Consider the following 20,778-nt stretch of genomic DNA (forward strand, 5'->3'; position numbering starts at 1 on the left):
CAGGGGGATAACCAATTCTGGCCCCCCCCTTGTCGGGCCCTATCGCACAAGCCAAGCGACCGTTCATCATGACCTGCAATGACGAAACGCTTGTTCCCCTGCATACGCTGACGCTCCACGGTATCTTTCGGCTCAGTCCTCCACCAGATGAACTCGCAGTCGACCGCTTGCTTCTGATCGCGGCAAACGAAGGCCATTCGCTCGCCCGGCGGTCGGTAGAGCAGCTATACAACTCTCGCGGCCGTGATTTACGGGCCACGACAATGGATCTACAGTATTGGTGCCAGATTGGAGTGGGCGACCGAAGGGGCGGCCTGGACTGGTTTTATCCTCGCTGGCCAAGGGGCGTCGACCTCGACGAGAACAAGGAGGTGGTCAGAGTCATCAGTCAGGACACATACCGGGCGGGGATGAACCTACTGGGGCGGGATCCCATCATTGACCCAATGCTTTCTCCGCGGCTCGTCGAAGAGGAGGTCCTCCATCAAGCCTGGGATTCATGGGGATTTGACTTGGGGAACTGGCAGGATACTCCCGAGATGACCAGATGGGCAGAGGGTTCGGAGCCGGTTATCCAAACCCCCTCTGACCGTCTGGGTGCGTTGTGTGCTTACGATGACCTGGCTGAGGCGATGAGTGCGGCAGACGTATGTTCTTCCCGGTCGTTCGCCGCATTTAAAGAGGTGAGTTGTTTACAATTTAATTCAACGCTATGTCGATTCTAACCGTTCGTTTCGCAGGAGTCAATGGACACGACTCAGCCAGACCTACCCGCCAAGGCCCGCGACGACTTCGTGCTCGGTATCACGCATCTCGAAACGCCGGTTATCATGCACTACAACTCACTTTCGACATGCATCGCTTCCACCATCAAGTCTCTTGCCAGGTCCTTGCTAGAACCGCAAACTGAAAGGCTCGGAAAACAAGCCGTGCCTACTCTGAGACCTTTGGAAGAAACTCATGCTGCTCGCCGTCTCCAGGACAGCTTTACATCCCCTCTACCAAGCACCCCCGCCATCAACCGCATAGACTTTGCCTTCGCATTTGACCCAATTGCCGCTCCAGACACAACCCCGGTGCAGCTAGCTTCTTATCTTGAGCCCTCAGTCTTCGATCGTACGTTGAAGCTCATTACCCTTGACGTGGCGCCGTATGTTCGAAGCATCGTTGCCTATGAATCACGGCTCCAGAAGCAGCGGGTAAAGATGAGCAGCCTCGTGAGCGAAGGTGGTAAAGGGGGCCAGGGGTCCAAGCGGATGCGAACCACCAGAGCGGCGCTTTCGGCCTTGGAGGGCGGCTCAAGGAGTAGTACAAGGGGCGAGAGATGGTTTAGTGCGGATATCAACCCGTACTTGGTTGCAAAGACGGCGGGGGCTAGTTGGAATGGTTTCGAAGTTAAGGATCTTGACAGACCAGAAGAGCCAAAGGATACGGTGGACTCTCCGAAGACCTCGCCGGACACGACCCCTACCAAAGCCCCAAAGAGGGCGGTTTTAAAAAGTAGGAAGCGGAAGAAGGTTCTTCAAGACGAAGACGACGTTGATGAGCTCGGCTGCTAAGTCGGCAACTTGCCAGCTAGAATAGGGTGGGTAGCTTTAAGGGGCGTTCAGGCACGGGATCTATACGCTTGAATCGAATTAAAACAGAGAATGATGACCTGAACAATTTAGAGCTTCATCAGTGCAAGAGACCGCGCCGGCGGTGTCGTGGCCAGCATGGTGCAACGCCAGTTGTCCGATTCAGTGTTGGCTCAGTCTATATCCCGATGCTGATTCTATAATAACTTCCAACAAGTCACCAATCCCGATTCATTTATATATATATCAGATTCACAGACCCAGGCACATAACACACTGCCTCAACGATTCAACGATAATACCAATCACCCCCCTCACCATACCGTCCGACTCTGCCCGCGTCAAACGAAGCTCGCCTCGCCCTTGCCGGCGGATTCCGGTAAATGTAGATGACTTCGCCAGGATGGTCTTCCTCGTAGTACTTGCGCTGTGACGAACTCGTAGACCTCAATCCCGCATTCGACGAGCTCCTTTCCAAAAGATACCGTGACCCGGAACTTGACAACCCAGCCGTGGATGTGCTCTGTTCTACAAAATATCGGCCCGGGGCGGGTGGGTAATACCGGTCAATCGTCATAAAGCGTTCGACGGGTTCGCGGCTGGCGGCTCGTCTGTACGGGGGCTCAACATAGCCATCCATGCCGTAGGCCGGGTGCCCTCCCCGGCTCATGCTACGGCTGTGACTAGAGAACGATCCCCCACGCTCTCTACCCCTTTCCCAGCCATCGCTTCGAACCACCTCCCGCCCCCGACCACGGCCATGACCACAGTCAGCATACCCATATCCCCCATCCACACTCTGGCGAAGCCCACCCCAACCCCGACCTTCGTCACGGAATGCATCCGCTCCAACCCCGGCACTACTCCCCCGCCGACTCCCACTCCCACTCCCACTCCCACTCCCGCTCCCACCACCCGCCCGACGCGCAGCCTTCTCCTGCCTTCTCCGCCAGCTTCCGCTGCTGTGCCCGCCGCGCCAGCCCGGACAGCTCCCAGTCCTCCTTGTCGCCGTGCACATAGCCGCGCGGCCAGTACTTGTGTGCCAGCAGTGAGGCGGCCGCGATGGAGCCTAGGAAGAGGTAGGGTGTTTTCGTGCTGTTCGTCGTCGTCTCTGTTGGGTTGTGCGTGTTGGGGGCGGGCCGGGTGCGGCTACTGGCGCTGGTTGTGTTGCTGCGGCTATGGCTGCGGCTGCTGCTGGGGGTGGTGGTTGTGGATGGGTGGGAGAAGGAGTTGGTGCGGGATGGGTATGGGGAGGAGGATGGGGCCGACGCGGCTATGGGGTGATGGGGGAGGGGTGTAATAAGTCGCCATGGGTGTATGTGTGTGAAGATATCTCTCTCTCTCTCTCTCTCTCTCTCTCTCTCTCTCTCTCTCTCTCTCTCTCTCTCTGTGTGTGTGTGTGTGTGTGTGTGTGTGTGTGTGTGTGTGTGTGTGTGTGTGTGTGTCTAAGTGGCGGGGAGTGGGAGTGATAGGATCCACAACATGTTGATATGTCTTGGTGTTGGGGGGGTGAGTCCCTTTTTTATGTTTTGAGGAAGGGGGTCTTTGAGGGCTGTTGTGGTGATCATGGTAAGAGAATTACTACGGGAAAGTTCAAGTTGGGAGGGAAGTGGCAGAATGCTGCAATATGTCTGGCTGCCTCGCCTCAATGGGCCACAAAGATGGGTGTGGTCTGCAACGGGTTGAGGTGAGATGTGGCCCGGTGTCCGTGCCGCAGCACCTCGGCCCTGATGAAACGAGGTGAGAGCGTATCGAAGCTTCCCAAATAGTAGCTGGTCAGCTTGGTCGGCCGTGTTGTACAGGACAAACCTCTTCACGACACGCCTTTGGATGCAATCCTTGTTGCGAGCCGCATGGCGGGAAGGAAGGCTGCCTGCCTTTCTCTCCCGGACTACATTCATACTGGGAATGGGAAACGGGCAGGGCCCTCTCAAGTTCCAGAACCGAAACCCGCAAGCCACAATGATTCCGATCGCCATGCGTCAGAGGTATTCCCCACCGAGATCACGGTCCGGCGATCCCAAGCCAGGGCCAAGTTGTAAATCAGTGGGTCGATGGTTAAGCCAACAAGAAGTTGAAGATCGCGTCGGTGTTCAGACAAGAACTACTTCGTATCTCGTCCAGAACGAAATTCAGATTTGTGGCACACCTTAGTTCCCGTCGCCAGAGAAGAGGCGCGATCAACTCCAAAAGAGGGTTTCACGTCGCCTAAATAACGGTGCAACCGCAGAAGAGACTTTCTGGAGAAAAGTTGAGAACAGAGGAAAGGGCCGGCGAGTCGGGTTTGCAACACCCGTGGCCTGTGCACGTTTGCAAGTGCAGGGTTATAGGCCACCAACCGCAGGCCAACAGTCGACTCAATTCGTGCTTTCTTTCCGTCTCATCTCAACTGGTTCATTCGCCTCACGGCAACGAACAGGCCGGACACAACAACATGGGCACGTCCTCTCGCCCAATCCGTCTATTTTTCATGCAGGCATATGCCGGCTGTTAAAAGGGGCTCATCGGCGCATGAAGAGTACGTCTTCCCAGACCCGCCGACTCGAGACCATCGAGAGGCGCTGCAGCAAAACTCGGAACAGGGTAGCGCTGAATGCCGCAATGCCGAGGCCCCGCCAGCCCCCGATTGAAACCCACAGCTCATGACGCAGTCGCCTGGCCCAGCCCATTTCCATTCCCCATCTCGGCATCAAAAATGTCTATCATGTCCTTCCAGGCCAGCGCTTGCGGAACCCGTGCAATGCCTTCTACGGTTCATCTCGCCTCGAGCTTGCTTGGTGCCAATGCGGAGATTGTAAGACAACGAAGAGCACGCTAGATACCTAGGACATAGAGTACAATTTCTGTCTCGTTGAACGCTCCGGCTTAGACTGTTCTTACTCATCACCATGTCAAATACAAGGCATGGCCCGCCGAGTTCATCCCCGATAAATACCCCTTCATACCACCCGATACCCGAACCGGGCGCCGGCCAAAACGGAGGAGGAGAAGCCATGGCTTCCCAAGAAAACAGGGGTCGGTTCAGTGAGGCCACGGATGAGATGAGGAGAGCTGCCACCAGGGAGGATGGCAGAAGGGCCAGCGCAAGCGAAGGCCAAGATGCGCCGGCCGAAGACAAAAAGAAGCCGAATCGACTGGCAGCCGTCATTACCAAGTTGGGCCTTGATGCGCCCACTCTCATCACTATGTTCAAGTAAGGCCCAAATCCCACACCCGCAGCTGTTGAGAGTATTCAGAGCGGCTCGCTAACATGACTTCGCTCTCATCAGGGGCTCTCTACCTCCGATAATAGGCATCGCCATGTTGCAAGCGCGGCCTGTCGCCACTTATTTCGCCACGCTAGGCTACCTCATCCCCATCATCAGCGTGCTTGCCATGGTCATCATGCCCCGCGGCAAGTTCTTGATGAACCTCCTGCTCAACGTCCTGGCCGTATGTGTTGGCTCGGCAGTGTCCATGCTAGCACTCTGGTCGGCCGTCCAGGCTCGCCACAACACCGCGTCCGTGGGGGCCCAACCTACCGCCGCGCCCTCGTACAACTCAAGCCAGTCCGCTGTTTGTGCCGTCTGGTTATTTGCCAACATCTGGTTTGCCAACGTTGTGCGCGCCAAGTTGCCCGCCTTCAACCTCCCAGTCATCACCTACAGCATCCTAGTCAACGTCTCGGCAACTTTCGGTCCAATGATGCCGACCACTGCCGCCGCACAGTCTTTTGTCCAGCAGCTGATGACCGCCATGCTGACCGCTCTCGCCTTAGCCATGGGTGTAAACCTTTTGGTGTTCCCCGTCAGCAGTAGGCTGGTGGTCTTCAAAGAAGTCGCTGGTGGCATCGGGCTTCTCAGGAGCTTGATCTCGCTCCAGAAAGTGTACCTTGCGAGTCTTAAACCGGATGCCACGTTCGATGCCGCGATGCAGACTGAGGTATTCCTAAGCAAGGGAGACGGCCCCGCTCTCCAAAATGAGGACGAGCCAAAACTGAGCAAGGAGGCCGAGGCGGCGAAGGCGCTCGAGGAAACAGGTGCCAAATTGAGGGAGCTCGCAGGCAAAATGCATGCCGACTTGCCCTTTGCTAAGCGTGATGTTGCGTGGGGGAAACTGAACGCCAAAGACCTAAGCGAGCTGGTCAAGTTGTTCCGCAATGTTTATATTCCTGTGTACGTCCTTGGCTCTCTCCCATTTGCCTCCTACCCTATGTTCACAGTTCCCCAGCCTGTCACTAACCTTCGCCTCGTAGACTTGGGATGAACACCATCATTGACATTTTTAAGCGTTTTTCCGAACGTCCAGACTGGGAAAGCACCGAGGATGCTCCCAATGAGAAGGACGTAGAGAAACACGTTTGGAAAGAGGTCATGAAACAAGTGCAAGAGCCATTCGATATCCTCTCCGAGGCGGTTGACCAAGGGCTCCAGCACGCCGCATTGTGCCTAGAACTGACCCCCAGGCCGAAAAAGGCCCTCAACAAACCGGCAAAACCAGGATTCGGCCCTTCGGATATTGACCTCGAAGCAGGGCAGGAACCGAAACCCGGTGACCCCGGTTTTGCCCTGGTCCTTGACAATAAAATCCAGGCCTTTTACTCAAGGAAGGGGGAGTTGTTGAAGAAATGGGTTCAGGAGAGGGGCATCGACCTTGACGAAGGAACAACCGCTCCATCCCACTTCAGAAGCGAACGAGACCAAGTGCAACTCTACATTATCCTCTACATGGAAAACCTCATGCATGCCTCGGGCGAGGCCGTCCAGGATCTCGTGGACTTTGCCGACGAGAAGGTTGAAAATGGCACCATGTCCAAGAAACGCCTCATTGCACCCACCGTCCACCGCTTGCGCAAGTGGTTCAAAGCCGTCTTCAGCAACGAGGACTCGTCGGCCGAGCAGACGCCTGATGTTATGGAAACCGGCGCCAACCTCGTCCACTTCGGAAACGCCTACAATCGCAAAAAGGATCCCGAGCACATGCCTCCCGAAACACCTTGGGAACATTTTGGGAATGGCCTGCGGAAAGCCACCAATTTCTTCGGCTCTGAAGAGTCCATATTCGGCTTTCGTGTTGCTTGCGCCACAATGACGATTGGAATTGTCGCCTTTTTAGAGGAAACCCAGCGCTTTTTCATGGAGCAGAGGCTCGTGTGGGCTATGATCATCATAGCAATCGGGAGTATGTCAACCCCATGAGCTTTCCTCCGCCCCCTTCTAAGCCAAATGATCCAGCTAACATCGTTGAATAGTGACCATGAGTATGCTGCCATCCCCTGTGTTTTTGAATAACCGTGCCCTCCTAACCGTGTGTCACAGCTTCTGGTCAATCCGTCTTCGGCTTCCTCTGCAGAGTCGGGGGGACGGTTCTCGCCATGTGCCTTTCCCTCATCATCTGGTATATTGTGAATGAACGGATACCTGGCGTGATCGTCTTCCTGTGGCTTTCCATCTTCATCAACTACTACTTCTTCATCAAGTTCCCACGGTTCCTCCCCGCCGTCTTGATGACCATTGTCACACAGGTTCTCATCATAGGCTACGAGCTTCAGGTGCTCACCATTGGCATAGCAGCCTCGGAGCGGTCAGGCCAGCCATTCTATCCGTGCGTAGGCGCCCTCCCTTAACATTTTAAAGCAGAGCAGCTAACCAAAGGTTTTCCAGAACTTATCTTCTGGCACCATACCGTGTCGCTTGCGTGGCAGGCGGCTGCTTGGTTGCCTTCTTCTGGACGGTCTTCCCATCACCGCTAACAGATCGAACTTGGCTACGTCGCGACGTCTCCGCAACCCTCTATCTGTTAGCCAATTACTTCGGCGTCATCAGTACCACGCTTAAATCGAATGTCCATGGCACCGCAGGCGACGTCAACACTCCGGGATCACCGGCGCACCAACTCTTCAAGGTCGGACGCAAGATTTTCGGCAAGGTCATGATGTTGGTCCCCTCCATGTCGCAGCACTCGGAGTGGCAGAAGTGGGAGCCCACCATCGGCGGCAGGTTCCCACGCGAAGCCTACGACAACATCATTATGCGAAGCACCCGCATCCTGGCCTACCTAACACTGACAAGTTACACCCTGATGCACCCCACCCGCGTGCGCCTGAGCGACCGAAGCGGCGAGCAACAGCACGATGAGCGCCGCCCTCGACGCTCCCACCTGCGGGGCGGCTCGCAGTCGCTGCACTCGCGCTCGCGCCACCCGTCCGCGTCGACCACCAACCGCGAGTGGATGGCCGCGCTGGCCGACGTGCTCGACATCCTCAAGCCCACCCACCACACCATCCTCTCCACCATGACCCTGCTGTCCAATGCCCTCCTCTCGGGCCAGAGCCTGCCCCCCTTCCTGCCCCTCCCGCGGCCCTACGAGATGACGCGCGACCTGATGCGCATGCGCCTAGCCGCCGCCGCCGCTTCTGCCTCTGTGCCGACGATCGCGGTTGAAGATGACGTTGGCGATGGCGCACCGATTAGGATGGTCGACTCCCGCACGGGACTGGATGATTTCATCAGTAGGAGCAAGAGCCATCCTGGGGTCGGCCGGCGGGACCATGCGGTGGCAAACATACTGGATCCGCGGAACGTTGAGCAACCGGGGTATGCTGAGTTTGCGGTGCTCCAGGTCTGCACCACGTTGGTGTGTGATGATTTGGAAGGGTTGGTGCGGGCGGTGAGTGGGCTGGTTGGCGTGGTGGATTTCAGTTTCAGCTTTGACGGGAGTGAATCGAGTTTGGATTTTGGGAGGGCGGCGGGGAAAAAGAAGGTTCATTAAGTCGGGGTGGCGAGGCGGTTATAAACAAGTGTTGAGAGCCAGGCACGTTAGACGTGGTGGGTGTAAACGGCCGAGGAAGGGAGTCGTTAGTAGGTACAAGCCCTCCTCTCTTCCTCCCCCAACCCCGGTTTTCTCTTCCTTCCCGTCTGTCTTCCGGCATGTCTTTCCTTTCCACCACCGTGGCCCTCTGTATTACAAATAGCCCCCACAGCCACACATATCGGCATACCATCACACAAATATTACAAAGCAGACAATTAATTGAAGCAGAAGATACAAAGTCTTTCGCTGAACGCTGACTCCGTCACAGCGGTCCAGCCCAGTCTATGTCTATCTTTCTCTATCATCTATACCCAAATCCTGCAACATGGCCAAGGGGTATCTACGCAAACAACATCATGCAACGAACGCATCCCAATTACTTCTTCTCGGCCCACTTCAGCGCACCAGGCGCCGCCGGGTCCGCCTCGACATACTTGCACTGGGTGAACGTCGACCACAGTTGGCCCATGAAGGAGCGCTCCTCGCGGTGGTACAGATCGCCCAGAAGCGGCTTGATGGCCTCGGTGGCCTCCTCAGCCTTGTAGAACGGAATCCTCCTGTTGCGGGTTAGCGTCTGTCTGCTAATATCGCCCAATGTGTCGGGGCATGATGGGGTGCGGGCTTACGGGAAAAGATGGTGGATGACGTGGGTGTCAATGATGCCGTGGAAGAGGTGGCGGCCGACGAAGCCGAAGTCGCGGTCAACCGTGGCCAGGGCGCCCTTGACGAAGGTCCAGCTATCAGCCTCGAAGTGGTGGACATCGGGGTGGGTGTGGTGCAGGTAGGTGATGGCAACTGCAACGTCGGTTAGCTACCTATCTAATCGACACAGAGAGACCGTCGAGCAACGGAATGGGAGAGAGAAGACATACCCAGCCAGTGGTGGACCCAGAAATACGGCACGCCATACATGAGGAACACCATCTTCCAGCCAACAACGGTCGAGGCGAGGTAGAGCAGGCCGGCGACGATGAGCAGACCGATATCCGTGATTGCGACGTACAAGGCCTCGCTAGGACGGAAGACAGCGCTGGTGGGCTCGAAGTGGCTCACGCGCCACCAGCTGGCCTTGCTCTGCTGGCTGTCGGAGCCGGCCGAGACGTTGAACAGCAGGTACATCTGCCAGCCGGCGAGCTGGTGCGCCAGCAGCTTGAAGAGCTGCACCACAGGGATATCCTCGAACAGCTCGCGGTCCAGGTAGAGGTCCGCCAACCGGCGCTTCTCGCGGTCCGCCTTGGTGTGCGGGACGAAAGCCATGTCCTTCTCCATGTGGCCGGTGAAGCGGTGGTGCCGGTGGTGGGAGAACTTCCAGCTGAAGTAGGGCACCAGCAGTGCCGAGTGCAGCGTCCAGCCGACGACGTCGTTGAGCTTCTGGTGGACCGAGAAGGCGCCGTGGCCGGCCTCGTGCGCCAGGATCCAGATGCCGGTGCAGACGAGGCCCTGGAGGTACCCGTAGACGATCCAGACGGCGGTGCGCCAGGTAAAGTCCTCGATCTGCGAGATGTAGGTGAAGGCGGCCCACCCGAGAGCAGCCGCCATGCTCACGTCGCGGAAGACATAACCTAGGGAGCGCCAGGTAGACGGCACGAAGCAGTGGGCGGGGATGGCGTCGCGGATGGTCTGGATGTCGGGGTACTGAGGTCCTTCGACGAGCTTGATGGGCGCCGACTTGACCTCGCTAGCGGCCCTGCGGCTTCTGGTCGTCGTCGTCGTGGTAGTCGCCATCTTTAAGGTTGGCAACGAGGAAATCTGGGGTAAGGGAGTGATGAAAGGAGGGGATGAGGAAGGACGAGAAGAACAGCCTGCGGCAGCGGGACAGACCACATTTTTCTTCACCCCGTTTCATTTTTTTTTTTTTTGTTGACCGCCCCCCTGCGCTACCAAGCCACGTCCACAATGCCGGGGCCAGCCCGTGGGCAAGAGATGAACCGAGCGGCATCCATGGTTGCTTGGCCGGGGACACGTTTAAGATTACACCCATATCGATCCCAACATTTTCCCTCCACTTGGCCCCTTTGCTGCAGTTAGCTAACTAGCGAGGATCAGACCGCATCAAAGGTCTACTTTGAGAAGTATTTTACAGCGGGACGGGACAGGGAGAGCTAAGAGTGGAGCGAGGAATTGGGTTCCAGTGAGCTCACGGCGTGATCAAGCGGTGGCTCACGTATGGACGCAGAACACAGAACACAAAAAGCAGGAACAACTTTCACGTGAACTCAGGGTCCTGTGCATCCCAGGCACCGTTTTATCAACACAAGTGGCGCCCCGCAAGGAAAACCCACCAAAGGGGTAAGCTTAAGCTCAGTCAGGCATGGCGAAACGGGGGTAAAATTTCTGAGGGCCAATCGGCTTCGAGTGTGCTTGGCACGCGCACCCAGACTCGTCCACCATGCAGCCAGGGCCCTGGTTTTTTTTTATTCTGGATTTCTGCAAGATGCAAGCAAATCTGAGACACGAGGCAAGTTAACGGTCCAGGGGCCGTTTGTCCATGCTTCGAGAGCAAAACCCTCCTCGGCCCAATGCGCGCACATGGGAATGTGAACTGCGGCGGAGCATGGCACCTCGGACCGAAAACGCCATCATTGTCAACGCCTCTTTTTCTCTCGTCTTTGGCCGACAGTAAAAATACACAGGATTATTGTCCCTTCGCAACGATGCTTTTCGCCTCCTCACTCACATTCCCATCCACCCACCCATCCCTATCCCCAATTTATGCACATCAATGAGCATATTGTGTGAAATCCGTCGACACCCCCACCCCCCGGCGCTGTGGGGAACAGACCGCTCTTAGGAAAGCATCAACTAGCACAGCATATCATCATCAACTCGTCAAGCAGCCGGGATTTCAGCCGCCATAGTGTAATCTCAAAGTAGCGACCCCGGTACTCAATCAGTAACCTCCTTTGGCGTCTCCTTCATTCCCATATCTTTCCGTTTCCATGCTCCTCCCTCGAGCGTAAAACCAACGCCGCGATGCGAAGCCGAAGGCATCTCCAGCTAAAAATCAACGAATGCGTAGCCAACAGAAATGCGCCAAGCTCAAAAGAGGAGGTAAGAGCCAGGATGCCATGCGTGGAACCGTTGGCCACACGTTCCAGCCCTGAATCGTCATGATGCCGATTAATCGCCGAGAAAGAACGAATGACATAGAAGGGTATCATAGCGCGGTGAAAACCTGAGCAACCGAAAAATTAACTCGGAGAATGTAAACCGTAACTGAAGTCGAGGCCGAGGACAATCGAGTCGGACGGCCGGTCGCGTAGAAGCGTCGTGGGAGTCAAGTGCACCAGAACATCTAGGCTTCAGGCAGGGGCGACGATAGACTTCTCTGCGCGTGCACGCATATGGTTGGCATGGGTCTCGAGGCAGGACGTGATCAGGCGGGTCACTAGCAACTTTGTCAGTAGGCTGTCGAGGAACAATCTCTCTCTCCCCATGGCACGTACCAGGCCATACAGCAGCGTTATCAAACATGTACGCTGTGACTCTCAGGAGCTTCGTCGCGTATCCCGCATTGTCGTCCATCTGGAGTCTGCTGTCGACGCCAGCGACACCGACAGTGCCACTATCCCCCATACCACCGAGTTGAGCCAGATCCATGTTCATTTTGACTTCGGCGCCACGAATGATCTCATCGATCTTCGCCAGCAGCTTCACATCCTCTTCCTCGAGCAGCATAATCGCGGGTACTTGCGAGAAATCAACATTATCGCGGCCGAGTATTCCAAGATAACGTCCGACGCGGTCCTGAAGAGTGGCAACCCACTCGGCAAGAACCTGAGCACAATCAAATGCACAAAGCGTAGCCTGTAGAGGCAACTCGCGGCTGGTCAAGTTGGCAAAGGTAACGCCGAGCTTGTCAGAAACCGAAAGAGACTCAGACGCAAAAAATGCAGCTTTCCGCAGGTGTTTCTCTCTCCGGGACGTCGATCGGCTGGTCGAGCTCTGCGCCTGAGGCTGAAGCGGCAGCGAGGTCAGTCCGGCATTCACGGAGCTCGAAAGCGGCAACTTCGATACCCCAAACTCCGGGGACGAAGTATGAGTCGGCGGGGTATCGACGGTAAGGGAGTTCGTCCCAGGTGTGCTCGAGGGATCAGTGACAACCGAATCAGCGTTAGAGGAGGGTGAGTGCTCGGCGTGCTGGATGATCTCAGAGCCCTTGGCTAACTCTTCGGCCATCCCGTCCCAATCACGCTGCCAGAACTTCTCCTTGGACCGTGAGAGATTGACAAAGAGGCGAACATAGGCAAGATCCAACAGCGGAATGCAATCTGCTGACAGCGGCCCTGCACCGTGGGGATTCGGGCGTTCCGGACTATGCTGCGGGTTGGTTGCCCAGGCGGCGTGCCACGCCCGAAGCGCCGGCTCAATGTGGCGGTGCATCTTCTCGGTTTCCTCGTTTGTCCAAACCTTGTTATGGTGTCGCTGACGAGTCTCCCAAATGTAGTTGTGCAATGCATTGATCAGTATCAGGCAACCGAAGCTACTTGGTTTCAGGTCGCTCTTGGGCAAGTCGCTAGCATCGACCGCCGAACCGAAGGCTTGGTGGGCGTTAGTAAAAGGGCGCTTGTACTGCTTCTCGTTTGTACGCAGCAACTTCCCCAGAGCTTCGTGGAACGTCATCCGATTGTGATTAGCTGCTGCCACCCCACCCTTGGCTTGGAAAATGGCGGCGCTTTCGGCCTCGAAAAAGTCTTCGTCACAGGGCAGATCGAGCAGGATCTCCGAGTTCGTGAGGGCTGGTGTGTGATTATACGCCGACACGAGGAGGCTAGATAGGGTGAAGACGGCATAAAGGGTCCGCTTCCGCTCCTCAATGGCCCGCCAGCGCAGCCACTCGGCGTGCTCGTCGGCATGTTGTCTTCCGGCCCCGCTCCACCCGCCGGCGCCGTCAGCATCCATCATCTCGACGTCCTTGGCCGAAGGTTCAACTCGTACTGGCCGCAGCAGCTCTGCTCCCTGCGCGAGACTTACTAATGCGGCGGCGTGGGTGGACGCGATCTCCCCAGACCGCTTGTCCCCGCAATTATGACCATACACGACATTCAGGAGCATGGCCTGAACCAACCACACGGGAGTCTCGACGGGGGGTTCCTGCTGCTGTGAATTGTGGTCCGACATGGGAGTGCGCCGAATGGATTCTGCCTTTCTTACGTTCGCCTTCCTCCGCTCGTCGAGATACAGCTGGATCATCTTCTTGGCCATCCCGAACAGCTCCATGGATGCCTGGTGCTCCAACTCAAACAAGGCGCCAATGGCCGCCATAGAAAGAAGCAAACACCCACTACCCCCAATGCCGCTATTTCGCCCGTTAGCCAACAATTGCGCAGGAAAATCGAACGTCAGCGTCGGTATGTGCACAAACGGCAGATGGGGGTGGAAGTATCGCAGATAGGCACCGACGTATCGCTGGAGGTCTCGGGTCGTGGGTAGGGAGCCGAGCTGATCGGAATTGCTGGCGACGGCGTTGTTGGTGTTGGCGGCGGTGCTAGCGGTGATCGGGGACGGCTGGGTGGTGAGAGGGGAGGTCGGCGTGGCGAACGAGTATCTCCGCGTACCAAACTGGGACGCCTGGGAGGCCGACAGGGCACCTAGGATGGCATTTCTTGTTGAATCAGTGATTGTCGAGACGGGTAGGGTGCCATGATTACTACCATTCATCGAGGACGGCGTCTCCGGACCGGCACCAAAACTGAGCGCTTGGTTCATGTTCTGCGTGTTCAAGCTCGAGAGCAGCGAGGGTGAAGGAGTCGAGAAATATGTCTCCCCCATGGGTTTGGCGGACGATGGTTGCGGCGACACGGGCGCGCCGTTCAAGAGATCTGGGAAGACGGAGCCGCCGATGTCAAGGGCGAAGGGGTTACTCATTTGTGGGGGCCCCATGATAGACGTCTGCCACATCGAGCTCGTCGCCGCCGTGGCGGTGTGGTGATTCGAGCCGTCCACCATGACATCGCTGATGCCGCTCTGGCTTGTGGTGCTCAGTGCGGAGGGCGAGGAACCGTCCACGGCGGTCTCTACCGGCCCATTGTTGAACGACATTGTGTGATCGAAGCCTGTTACCCAGTCGAAGTCGTCCAGCGATTGTGTGGCGGCCGACATGTCGGGGAGCCCATGAGGGAAAGATGAGAGGGCGTCCATAGCCATCGACGGTGGGGAGTCGTTGTAGTGTAGAGCATTGGGATTGATAGTGGAACCCGAGGAGCCGCCAAAAAACAAGCTACCCTCCATGTCGAACTCGGAGCCGAATGGCATTGCTGGAGCTGTCCGAAGGCCACCAGAAAAGTCCATGCCGCTGATCCCGTGCGTCTCGAGCTTGGGCAAACCGAGTGGCGCTCCGCGATGGGCCAAGGCAGAAGCCATGCCATAGGCTTCAAGACCGTGATGGGTTGGCAACCCAATCAAACTTGGATGGCGGCTGTGGGTGGGCGGCATCCTTGAGGTCTGGGCAGTGGCAGCAGCCATCATCTGGATGGCCGCATTATCGATATGGCTGATCGTGTTTGCCCTAGGCCTCATGGAAGCGGCATTGTTGCCGGCGGCGGCGGCACCGGGGCCCACGACGCTATTCTTCCGGACCCGGCTGGCACCCGGTGTCGCCCCACTCGCGCTCTCGCGGCGATTGCGGGGTCGGGACGACGGCGTCGTTGTCTGATGTAGCTTCTGCTGGTGCCGCAAAAGCAGGTCCCGGCGAGCAAAGCACCGTGCGCATTCGGGACACTCGAACGGTTTCTCCTTAGTGTGCGACCGCTCATGTCGCTTGAGATGCTCCAGGCGGGCGAAGGAGCGCTGGCAAGTGCCGCAGATGTGGGGGCGAGGTTTATCGGTCTTGGGCGGCGGGAAGGCAGCGGGGGCCTTGGTGTTGACCATGATGGTTGAGGCTTTTGCGTGGGAAAAACGGCTCGTTAGCTAGCCAGCTCGCGCTCCAACCACAAGAAAATCGAGGTAGGGCATGATTGATTGCGAAACCGCGGGACTTAAAAACAAGCGCTGTGTTGTGTGGTTTTGTTGGGCAAACCTACCAGCTTCGTCGCCTACGGGCGCGGCGCCGCTCCCAGCCGAAGGCGTCGACGAATTGGACATTGTAGCGACAGCCTCGAGCTTGCTAGCAGCGTCGCTTGACACAGTCATCGTCCTGGTGGCGGGATTTTGTCGTTTTCGCGGTCGGGCGACTTTGTGCGGTGGAACAGAGAGCGAGGATTGGGAGCAGTGAACGGATGACCTTTGCTCGGTGTGTCGGAGCAGGTCAGGAGAGTGGGGAGCGGCAGCAGGCAGGAAGGAGACGACAGCGGTAGGCGGGCGGGTAAGGTAGCTTGGGAGCAAAGGCCAACTCTATTGGAGACTCGGAGAGAAAAATGAGGGGCGCAATGACAAGGTCGACTGTGGCATGCTCTTCTGTTGCAATTGTTGGTTCCTTTACTCGTCGACGTAGCTGCAAAATTTTATTGTCGGCTTCAGTGTTTAGGATTCCGATCGCATCCCACCTCCTGAACAAGTTGTGGGTGCAAGAAGAGAGGCAGGCTGCTGTCGGGTTCGGTGGAGGCGGGAGCATGAACCACACACGGATTGGAGGGCACGCTCGGGAAACAGTGTGGTCCCTGGAACTCCCCTGGATCCTGGCTGGCTTGGCTAGATTGCCCAAAACGGTGCGACCTGCGGATGGCGAAATTGGGGTGCAAGGCCTCGGGCGGAAATCCCAGCATGGCGGCTAAGCCAGGTCATTAACAGTAGCACAGTGAGGATCAAGAGAGGCTAACGGACTACGCTAGCAATGCATCCGGAGGATACGTAAGGTACTCGGGTTGCTCACACCCTCGATGGCAAAGCACCGGGTCTCGTGGTACCGGGTCAATACCTCAATTGCGAAGGAAGGACGGGCGATCCTCGCACAATGGCCCACGCACGACCCTGGATAATCGAGTTCACCACACGGCCTGGGTCGCTGCGTTGAGAAACAGGCTGCCAACACCTGGCGTCGAATGGCATGCAGAGACACCTCGGAGTGGTGGAGCCAGTTTGGCCGTGAGTCAGAAAACACCCTACCCTGTCCGCGCGCTCGCACTGTCACTTCCATGGAGGTTGTGAAATGAGAAATAGCGGGTGGCGGCTTTCAGGTTCTTCTCACCAACGCCGCGGACTCGGCACGACCATCTGACGCTGAGCGCGAAGCATCACTGCTAACAACAACATTAGACATCGTGGATTCAGCCAGAGTAGCGAATCCGTGGGTGTTGGAATCGGGGGATGGAGGCCTGTCCTCTCGTGCCTATTTCTTCCCTCACTTCCATCATTGGGCTCATCTAGCAGTCAATGCACCACCGGCAAGGAGCGCATGCAGCATGGGCCAGTGCTTGCGGCCTGGGATTGGCTACTTGTTGGCCACGAACCTCCAGATAACAATCGTCAACGGTGAGGTGCGCATGCCTTCAGTTGATTCTTGTTTATATTGTTTGCACCCAGGCAATGCTGTACATTGCGAGTCGAGCCCCGGTGCCGATACCCCGTCAAGGCACAACCCACCCCGTACCAACTCGCCAAAAGAGACCAACTTCTTTGTTTCTTCCACGCCAACGGACAAGGTTGAGATGCAATCTGCCCGTTTCTCTCGGAACTCGGTGCAGCTTCCAAGGCTCGCAGAGGGCAGGTCGATCGTTTCTGGAAAAGCTCGGTGGTCGGTTGTCTGTACCACTGCACTGCTGCTGCAGTGGGCTTCTTTGCATGGCGGCGCAGCAGCCTTCCGTGTGATTGACCAGCTCCGGAAAGTACGCTATTCCTATTATGATCCTAACTTTCCCACCTTTCCGCCTGTACAGTGTTCCGACGAGTGCAGACACATGGCCCCCGGTAGTCGAAAGTTTGTCAGCCATGACCAGAAGCGACCCGCTCCTGGAAAAACCAGGAGGCGACCATCCATCCGGTCCGGCAACAGGCGCTTCTCAAATGTCATGGGCGCGGTGGTCAAGGAAACATTTATCCTTAAATAGCCTCGCCCATGTCCCATTTCAAATCATCGGCAAGAAGTTGCCAAATCATTGGTCTCGGAAAGCTGCGGCATGCGCGGTGAGGCGCCCAATAAACTGGATATCCCTGCTAGGTTCACTGTCCGAATAGGATCAGAGGTTGGCGGATGAAGACGCCCACAAGACGATTTGGATAACTGCAAACGGTCTCGAGACTGCTGAAACCAACTTGCTTAAATTGGCCGTAGATCTAACTCAGATACCTTCACCTCACTCACAAAGCCATGTCAGTCACGTGATACGCCACCATGCCAGCCCACAACTCTCGGCTTCTGGTGCTCAGTCAAAGAGTTAGCAACCACATTCAGACAATAATATTAAGTTGTTGCTTCTTTCCGCACCGTAGCGGTTTTTGCGAGCCTTCCACGAACACGCTTTTCTTAATGACGTAAGAGCAGTGCGCAGCGATAGTTAAATGATCGGACGGTGTTCTAGTCGCATGTGACCGTCCTAAGCAACGACCCAAGACATCGATCGCGGGGCCCAGAGTACCCAGGTCCCTCTCGCCAAGCCACGCCCCCCCGGCTAGCGTACTTAATTTCACAAACTAAGCCTAAACCGGCCGACCCTTGCTCGTGCAATGTTTAGCGTCTCTCCCTTCGTCGTTTACCATCGATTTAAAGGGTACTTCAAACTTCGTTATCTTTCTTTCCCAAAAAGCTAAAAAGATATTTATACCATTTAGCTCGAATAATTCCAAACTAGCTACTCCCCCTAGTTGCGACGATGTATTTTGCGTTGAGGATGGACTTTTGGCGCTGAAAAGTAATTTCTTAACTCGATTGTCTGGCCTTTTGCACTAACAGATCTTGCTTTAAGCTTTCCTTGGCTGTGGCTATGTTGGGGGGTGAGATGGGGGGTGGGTTTATTGATGAGGGACCTGGAGGCACAGCACCGATCGCGGTTCGCTCGGGCGGTATCTCTGCGACAGTGGATAAATCTCCACCTGGCCGTGGTTACAAAAATAAAAGAAAAAAAAAGCCGAATGAGTCTACGGTTTGCAGAGGCAGTGTTATACACCTTGGGTCAACTATTTATGTGCAACATTTCGGTATGTATCTTGACCGAGCTTCATTCGAGAAGCATTTGCTGTCGAACTCTGCTCAGGACGAACTGTGTGAGTGGGCCCTGCACTGGATTCAGTTAGATAACGTCCAATTAGAGGAAAAAACACTGTCATGCTAACGGACTGGCCCCGGGACCGGACCATGTGGATCGACATACACAGCCTTTGATGCGTGCGACGCATTTGCATGTCGACATGAAATGTTCCAGCCCAGCCCGTCGCTGAGTTGGAAAAGCAATCCAACAACCGTCTGAGTGCCCCTTCCATTCCCGGTGCTCGGAGCGAACGGGGGAGGGAGCTGGCAAGTGTCAAACCCCGACTCCAAGACAGGCTGTGGAAGGAACTGCCCGGCCCAATACTGTGAAACAAGTTGTTCCTTGATCGACACTCGAGCGATTCTATTAATATAGCCGTTCCCCATCTGCTTGTAACCATGGCGCCATGCCAATGCTGGAGCTGGTAACTCACGAAGGCCAATGGGCTCGTTCTGGCTCGCACTTGCTTCCAGTACGTGCACAGGAGCTCCAACCATGCCAAAGACTCTACCCAGATCCGGGGCTCGCCCCACCAGAAACTGCTGTCATCGTGGGGGGGCTCAACCCATCCATTCCCAAGCGGTTGGCAATTCTGAAAGACCAACAAGGAGGGTGTTGATGTCTCCGTTTCTGCCCTGCGTGAACTTCTACCGAGTTTACGCACGGCTTAGCGCGGCAGTAGGGCAGCCTGACCCCCGCAACCCCCCTCCCCTAGGCTACGTAAGGTACGACGGAAATTAGGAGACTTGGTAGATTTCGAAACGTGATGCCCAATCCAGAATCTCACAATTGAGGTATGCAGTTTTGAGCCTGTTGGGCAGAAAAGCTGGCTGCGTCGTTCAGGCAGCCAACAGAGCACGAGAACAGGAGGCATCGGTCAGACCCCGGCACGGCCCGAGACCTCACCTACCTATCAAGCGTCATCGGTTTTGCGGTCCAAAGCAACAATGGGGAGCTGTACTGGCCATACTGGTCATCCTTTAACATGTCGACTTGTGAACGACAAAATAAACCTGCAAAGTGGCCCCCACGTAACAAGGCCTAAGATTCGGGTTGTTTTGTGGGCTCGGGGGGTTTCGAAACACCCCGCGAACAAGTCAAGTTTTGACTCAAGCTACCAATGCCGCAGGTCGCGATGCTTTACACCGCCCAAGGCAATAAATCTCCTACATTCCTGGCGTCAAGGGTCAAATCCAGCCACTCAATCGTTGCCGAGTCCAAGGATGAAAATATTTCCTTGAAACCTTCCCGGTCGGACAGTTGTCCCCCATTCCATTTTACCCCGCCATGCGCCACAGGAGCGAGAGAGTGATAAGAACACCTTGGAGGGGTAAAACACAGATAAGCCCTGCATCGCGGGGCATCTCTTTACATGGCCCAAGCTCCTAGAGCTCCGAGCTTCAGCTGAGAGCGAAAGCATTTCAACCACGACATATCGGCGTAGAACAGAAAAACGAAAATTGCATGGCATTCCCCGCTCCCTCTAGGTATATAATTGCCGACCGGACTTGAGGTTTTTTTTTTTTTTTTCTTTTTAACGCCTGAACGCCGGGCAACTTTCCAAAGACCAGACATACACGCTGGCTGCCCCTGAAACAACCCCGCACTGTCCCAACAGCAACCCATCAACTTTGGGCAGGCCCAAAGGTTGGGAGCAGTCGCAAACAGGCGTTGTTTTACCCAATGTATGCGGTCCCTGGATTCCGCCTGTGCAGTCAGAGGAATGGATAATTGAAAATTGACTACCTCAGCGCGCCCTCCCCAAAAACTCCAAATCAATATCACAATCCGTATGGGTCAAGAGACGCCGCCCAACCTCCAAAACGCTGCCGAAGTTCCCACTTGATCCAGATTACGTTTCAACTCACCCCGAAATCGAAGTGGCTCGGGTGGACAAATGAGAAGCCCACGCATTCTCCATCCCAGAACACTGCAAGTTCTGGAATTGGGGTGAAGCGCGACTTGGCTGCACACAGTAACCCGCAGTAAAACGGTCAGGCGCATGGTCAGGGTGCCCAGGCTTGCAGCAGACGGTGCAAGCCCGTGTCGCTGCTCTGTCTCGGATTCGCCAGCTCCCTGCCGCCAACGGGATCGGGCCCTCCTCGCGTATCTGCGACACCGGCATCAAACCAAACCAACGCTCCCGACACTCACTCACTTCAACGCCAAATTCCCTCACCAGCAACTCTCCAGGGAGCAATGATGCAAAAGGGGGTCCTCTGCGGCTCGTGGCTTTGCTTGAAGCAGTAGAATTACAAACAACCAAATACCGGTTACTACTCAGCTTG

General features: G+C 56.1%; 8 protein-coding genes across 8 annotated transcripts in view; 3 read left to right on the forward strand and 5 right to left on the reverse strand.

The window, feature by feature from the left end:
• CHGG_05482 (uncharacterized protein) overlaps window positions 1-1,559 on the forward strand; it is a gene marked incomplete at both ends in the record, with an annotated part of 4,012 nt that extends 2,453 nt beyond the window's left edge. The window contains 2 exons of the mRNA XM_001221576.1: window positions 52-683; window positions 741-1,559. Of these exons, the coding sequence (XP_001221577.1) occupies window positions 52-683; window positions 741-1,559 (1,451 nt within the window). The remainder of the gene's footprint in view (window positions 1-51; window positions 684-740) is intronic.
• Window positions 1,560-1,866: 307 nt separating this feature from the next.
• CHGG_05483 (uncharacterized protein) lies at window positions 1,867-2,595 on the reverse strand (the record flags this gene model as incomplete). The annotated part of the gene is made up of 1 exon (XM_001221577.1): window positions 1,867-2,595. One exon carries the CDS (start codon window positions 2,593-2,595, stop codon window positions 1,867-1,869), a length of 729 nt encoding a protein of 242 aa, XP_001221578.1.
• A 1,975-nt stretch (window positions 2,596-4,570) lies between these two features.
• Window positions 4,571-8,327, forward strand: CHGG_05484 (uncharacterized protein; the record flags this gene model as incomplete). Its single annotated transcript, XM_001221578.1, has 5 exons — window positions 4,571-4,770; window positions 4,847-5,731; window positions 5,812-6,737; window positions 6,875-7,160; window positions 7,382-8,327. The coding sequence occupies 5 exons, from the start codon at window positions 4,571-4,573 to the stop codon at window positions 8,325-8,327; spliced, it is 3,243 nt and encodes a 1,080-aa protein (XP_001221579.1).
• A 418-nt stretch (window positions 8,328-8,745) lies between these two features.
• Window positions 8,746-10,094, reverse strand: CHGG_05485 (uncharacterized protein; the record flags this gene model as incomplete). Its single annotated transcript, XM_001221579.1, has 3 exons — window positions 8,746-8,926; window positions 8,996-9,164; window positions 9,242-10,094. 3 exons carry the CDS (start codon window positions 10,092-10,094, stop codon window positions 8,746-8,748), a joined length of 1,203 nt encoding a protein of 400 aa, XP_001221580.1.
• Window positions 10,095-11,671: 1,577 nt separating this feature from the next.
• CHGG_05486 (uncharacterized protein) lies at window positions 11,672-13,574 on the reverse strand (the record flags this gene model as incomplete). The annotated part of the gene is made up of 2 exons (XM_001221580.1): window positions 11,672-11,757; window positions 11,816-13,574. The coding sequence occupies 2 exons, from the start codon at window positions 13,572-13,574 to the stop codon at window positions 11,672-11,674; spliced, it is 1,845 nt and encodes a 614-aa protein (XP_001221581.1).
• A 283-nt stretch (window positions 13,575-13,857) lies between these two features.
• CHGG_05487 (uncharacterized protein) lies at window positions 13,858-15,239 on the reverse strand (the record flags this gene model as incomplete). The annotated part of the gene is made up of 2 exons (XM_001221581.1): window positions 13,858-13,877; window positions 13,928-15,239. 2 exons carry the CDS (start codon window positions 15,237-15,239, stop codon window positions 13,858-13,860), a joined length of 1,332 nt encoding a protein of 443 aa, XP_001221582.1.
• A 584-nt stretch (window positions 15,240-15,823) lies between these two features.
• CHGG_05488 (uncharacterized protein) lies at window positions 15,824-16,566 on the reverse strand (the record flags this gene model as incomplete). The annotated part of the gene is made up of 3 exons (XM_001221582.1): window positions 15,824-16,077; window positions 16,274-16,430; window positions 16,495-16,566. 3 exons carry the CDS (start codon window positions 16,564-16,566, stop codon window positions 15,824-15,826), a joined length of 483 nt encoding a protein of 160 aa, XP_001221583.1.
• A 2,330-nt stretch (window positions 16,567-18,896) lies between these two features.
• On the forward strand, window positions 18,897-19,535 carry CHGG_05489 (uncharacterized protein; the record flags this gene model as incomplete). Its single annotated transcript, XM_001221583.1, has 3 exons — window positions 18,897-18,962; window positions 19,270-19,284; window positions 19,338-19,535. 3 exons carry the CDS (start codon window positions 18,897-18,899, stop codon window positions 19,533-19,535), a joined length of 279 nt encoding a protein of 92 aa, XP_001221584.1.
• Between the last annotated feature and the right edge of the window lie 1,243 nt (window positions 19,536-20,778).

This window comes from Chaetomium globosum, genomic scaffold (assembly GCF_000143365.1).
Source record: "Chaetomium globosum CBS 148.51 scaffold_3 genomic scaffold, whole genome shotgun sequence".
Lineage (NCBI taxonomy): Eukaryota > Fungi > Ascomycota > Sordariomycetes > Sordariales > Chaetomiaceae > Chaetomium > Chaetomium globosum.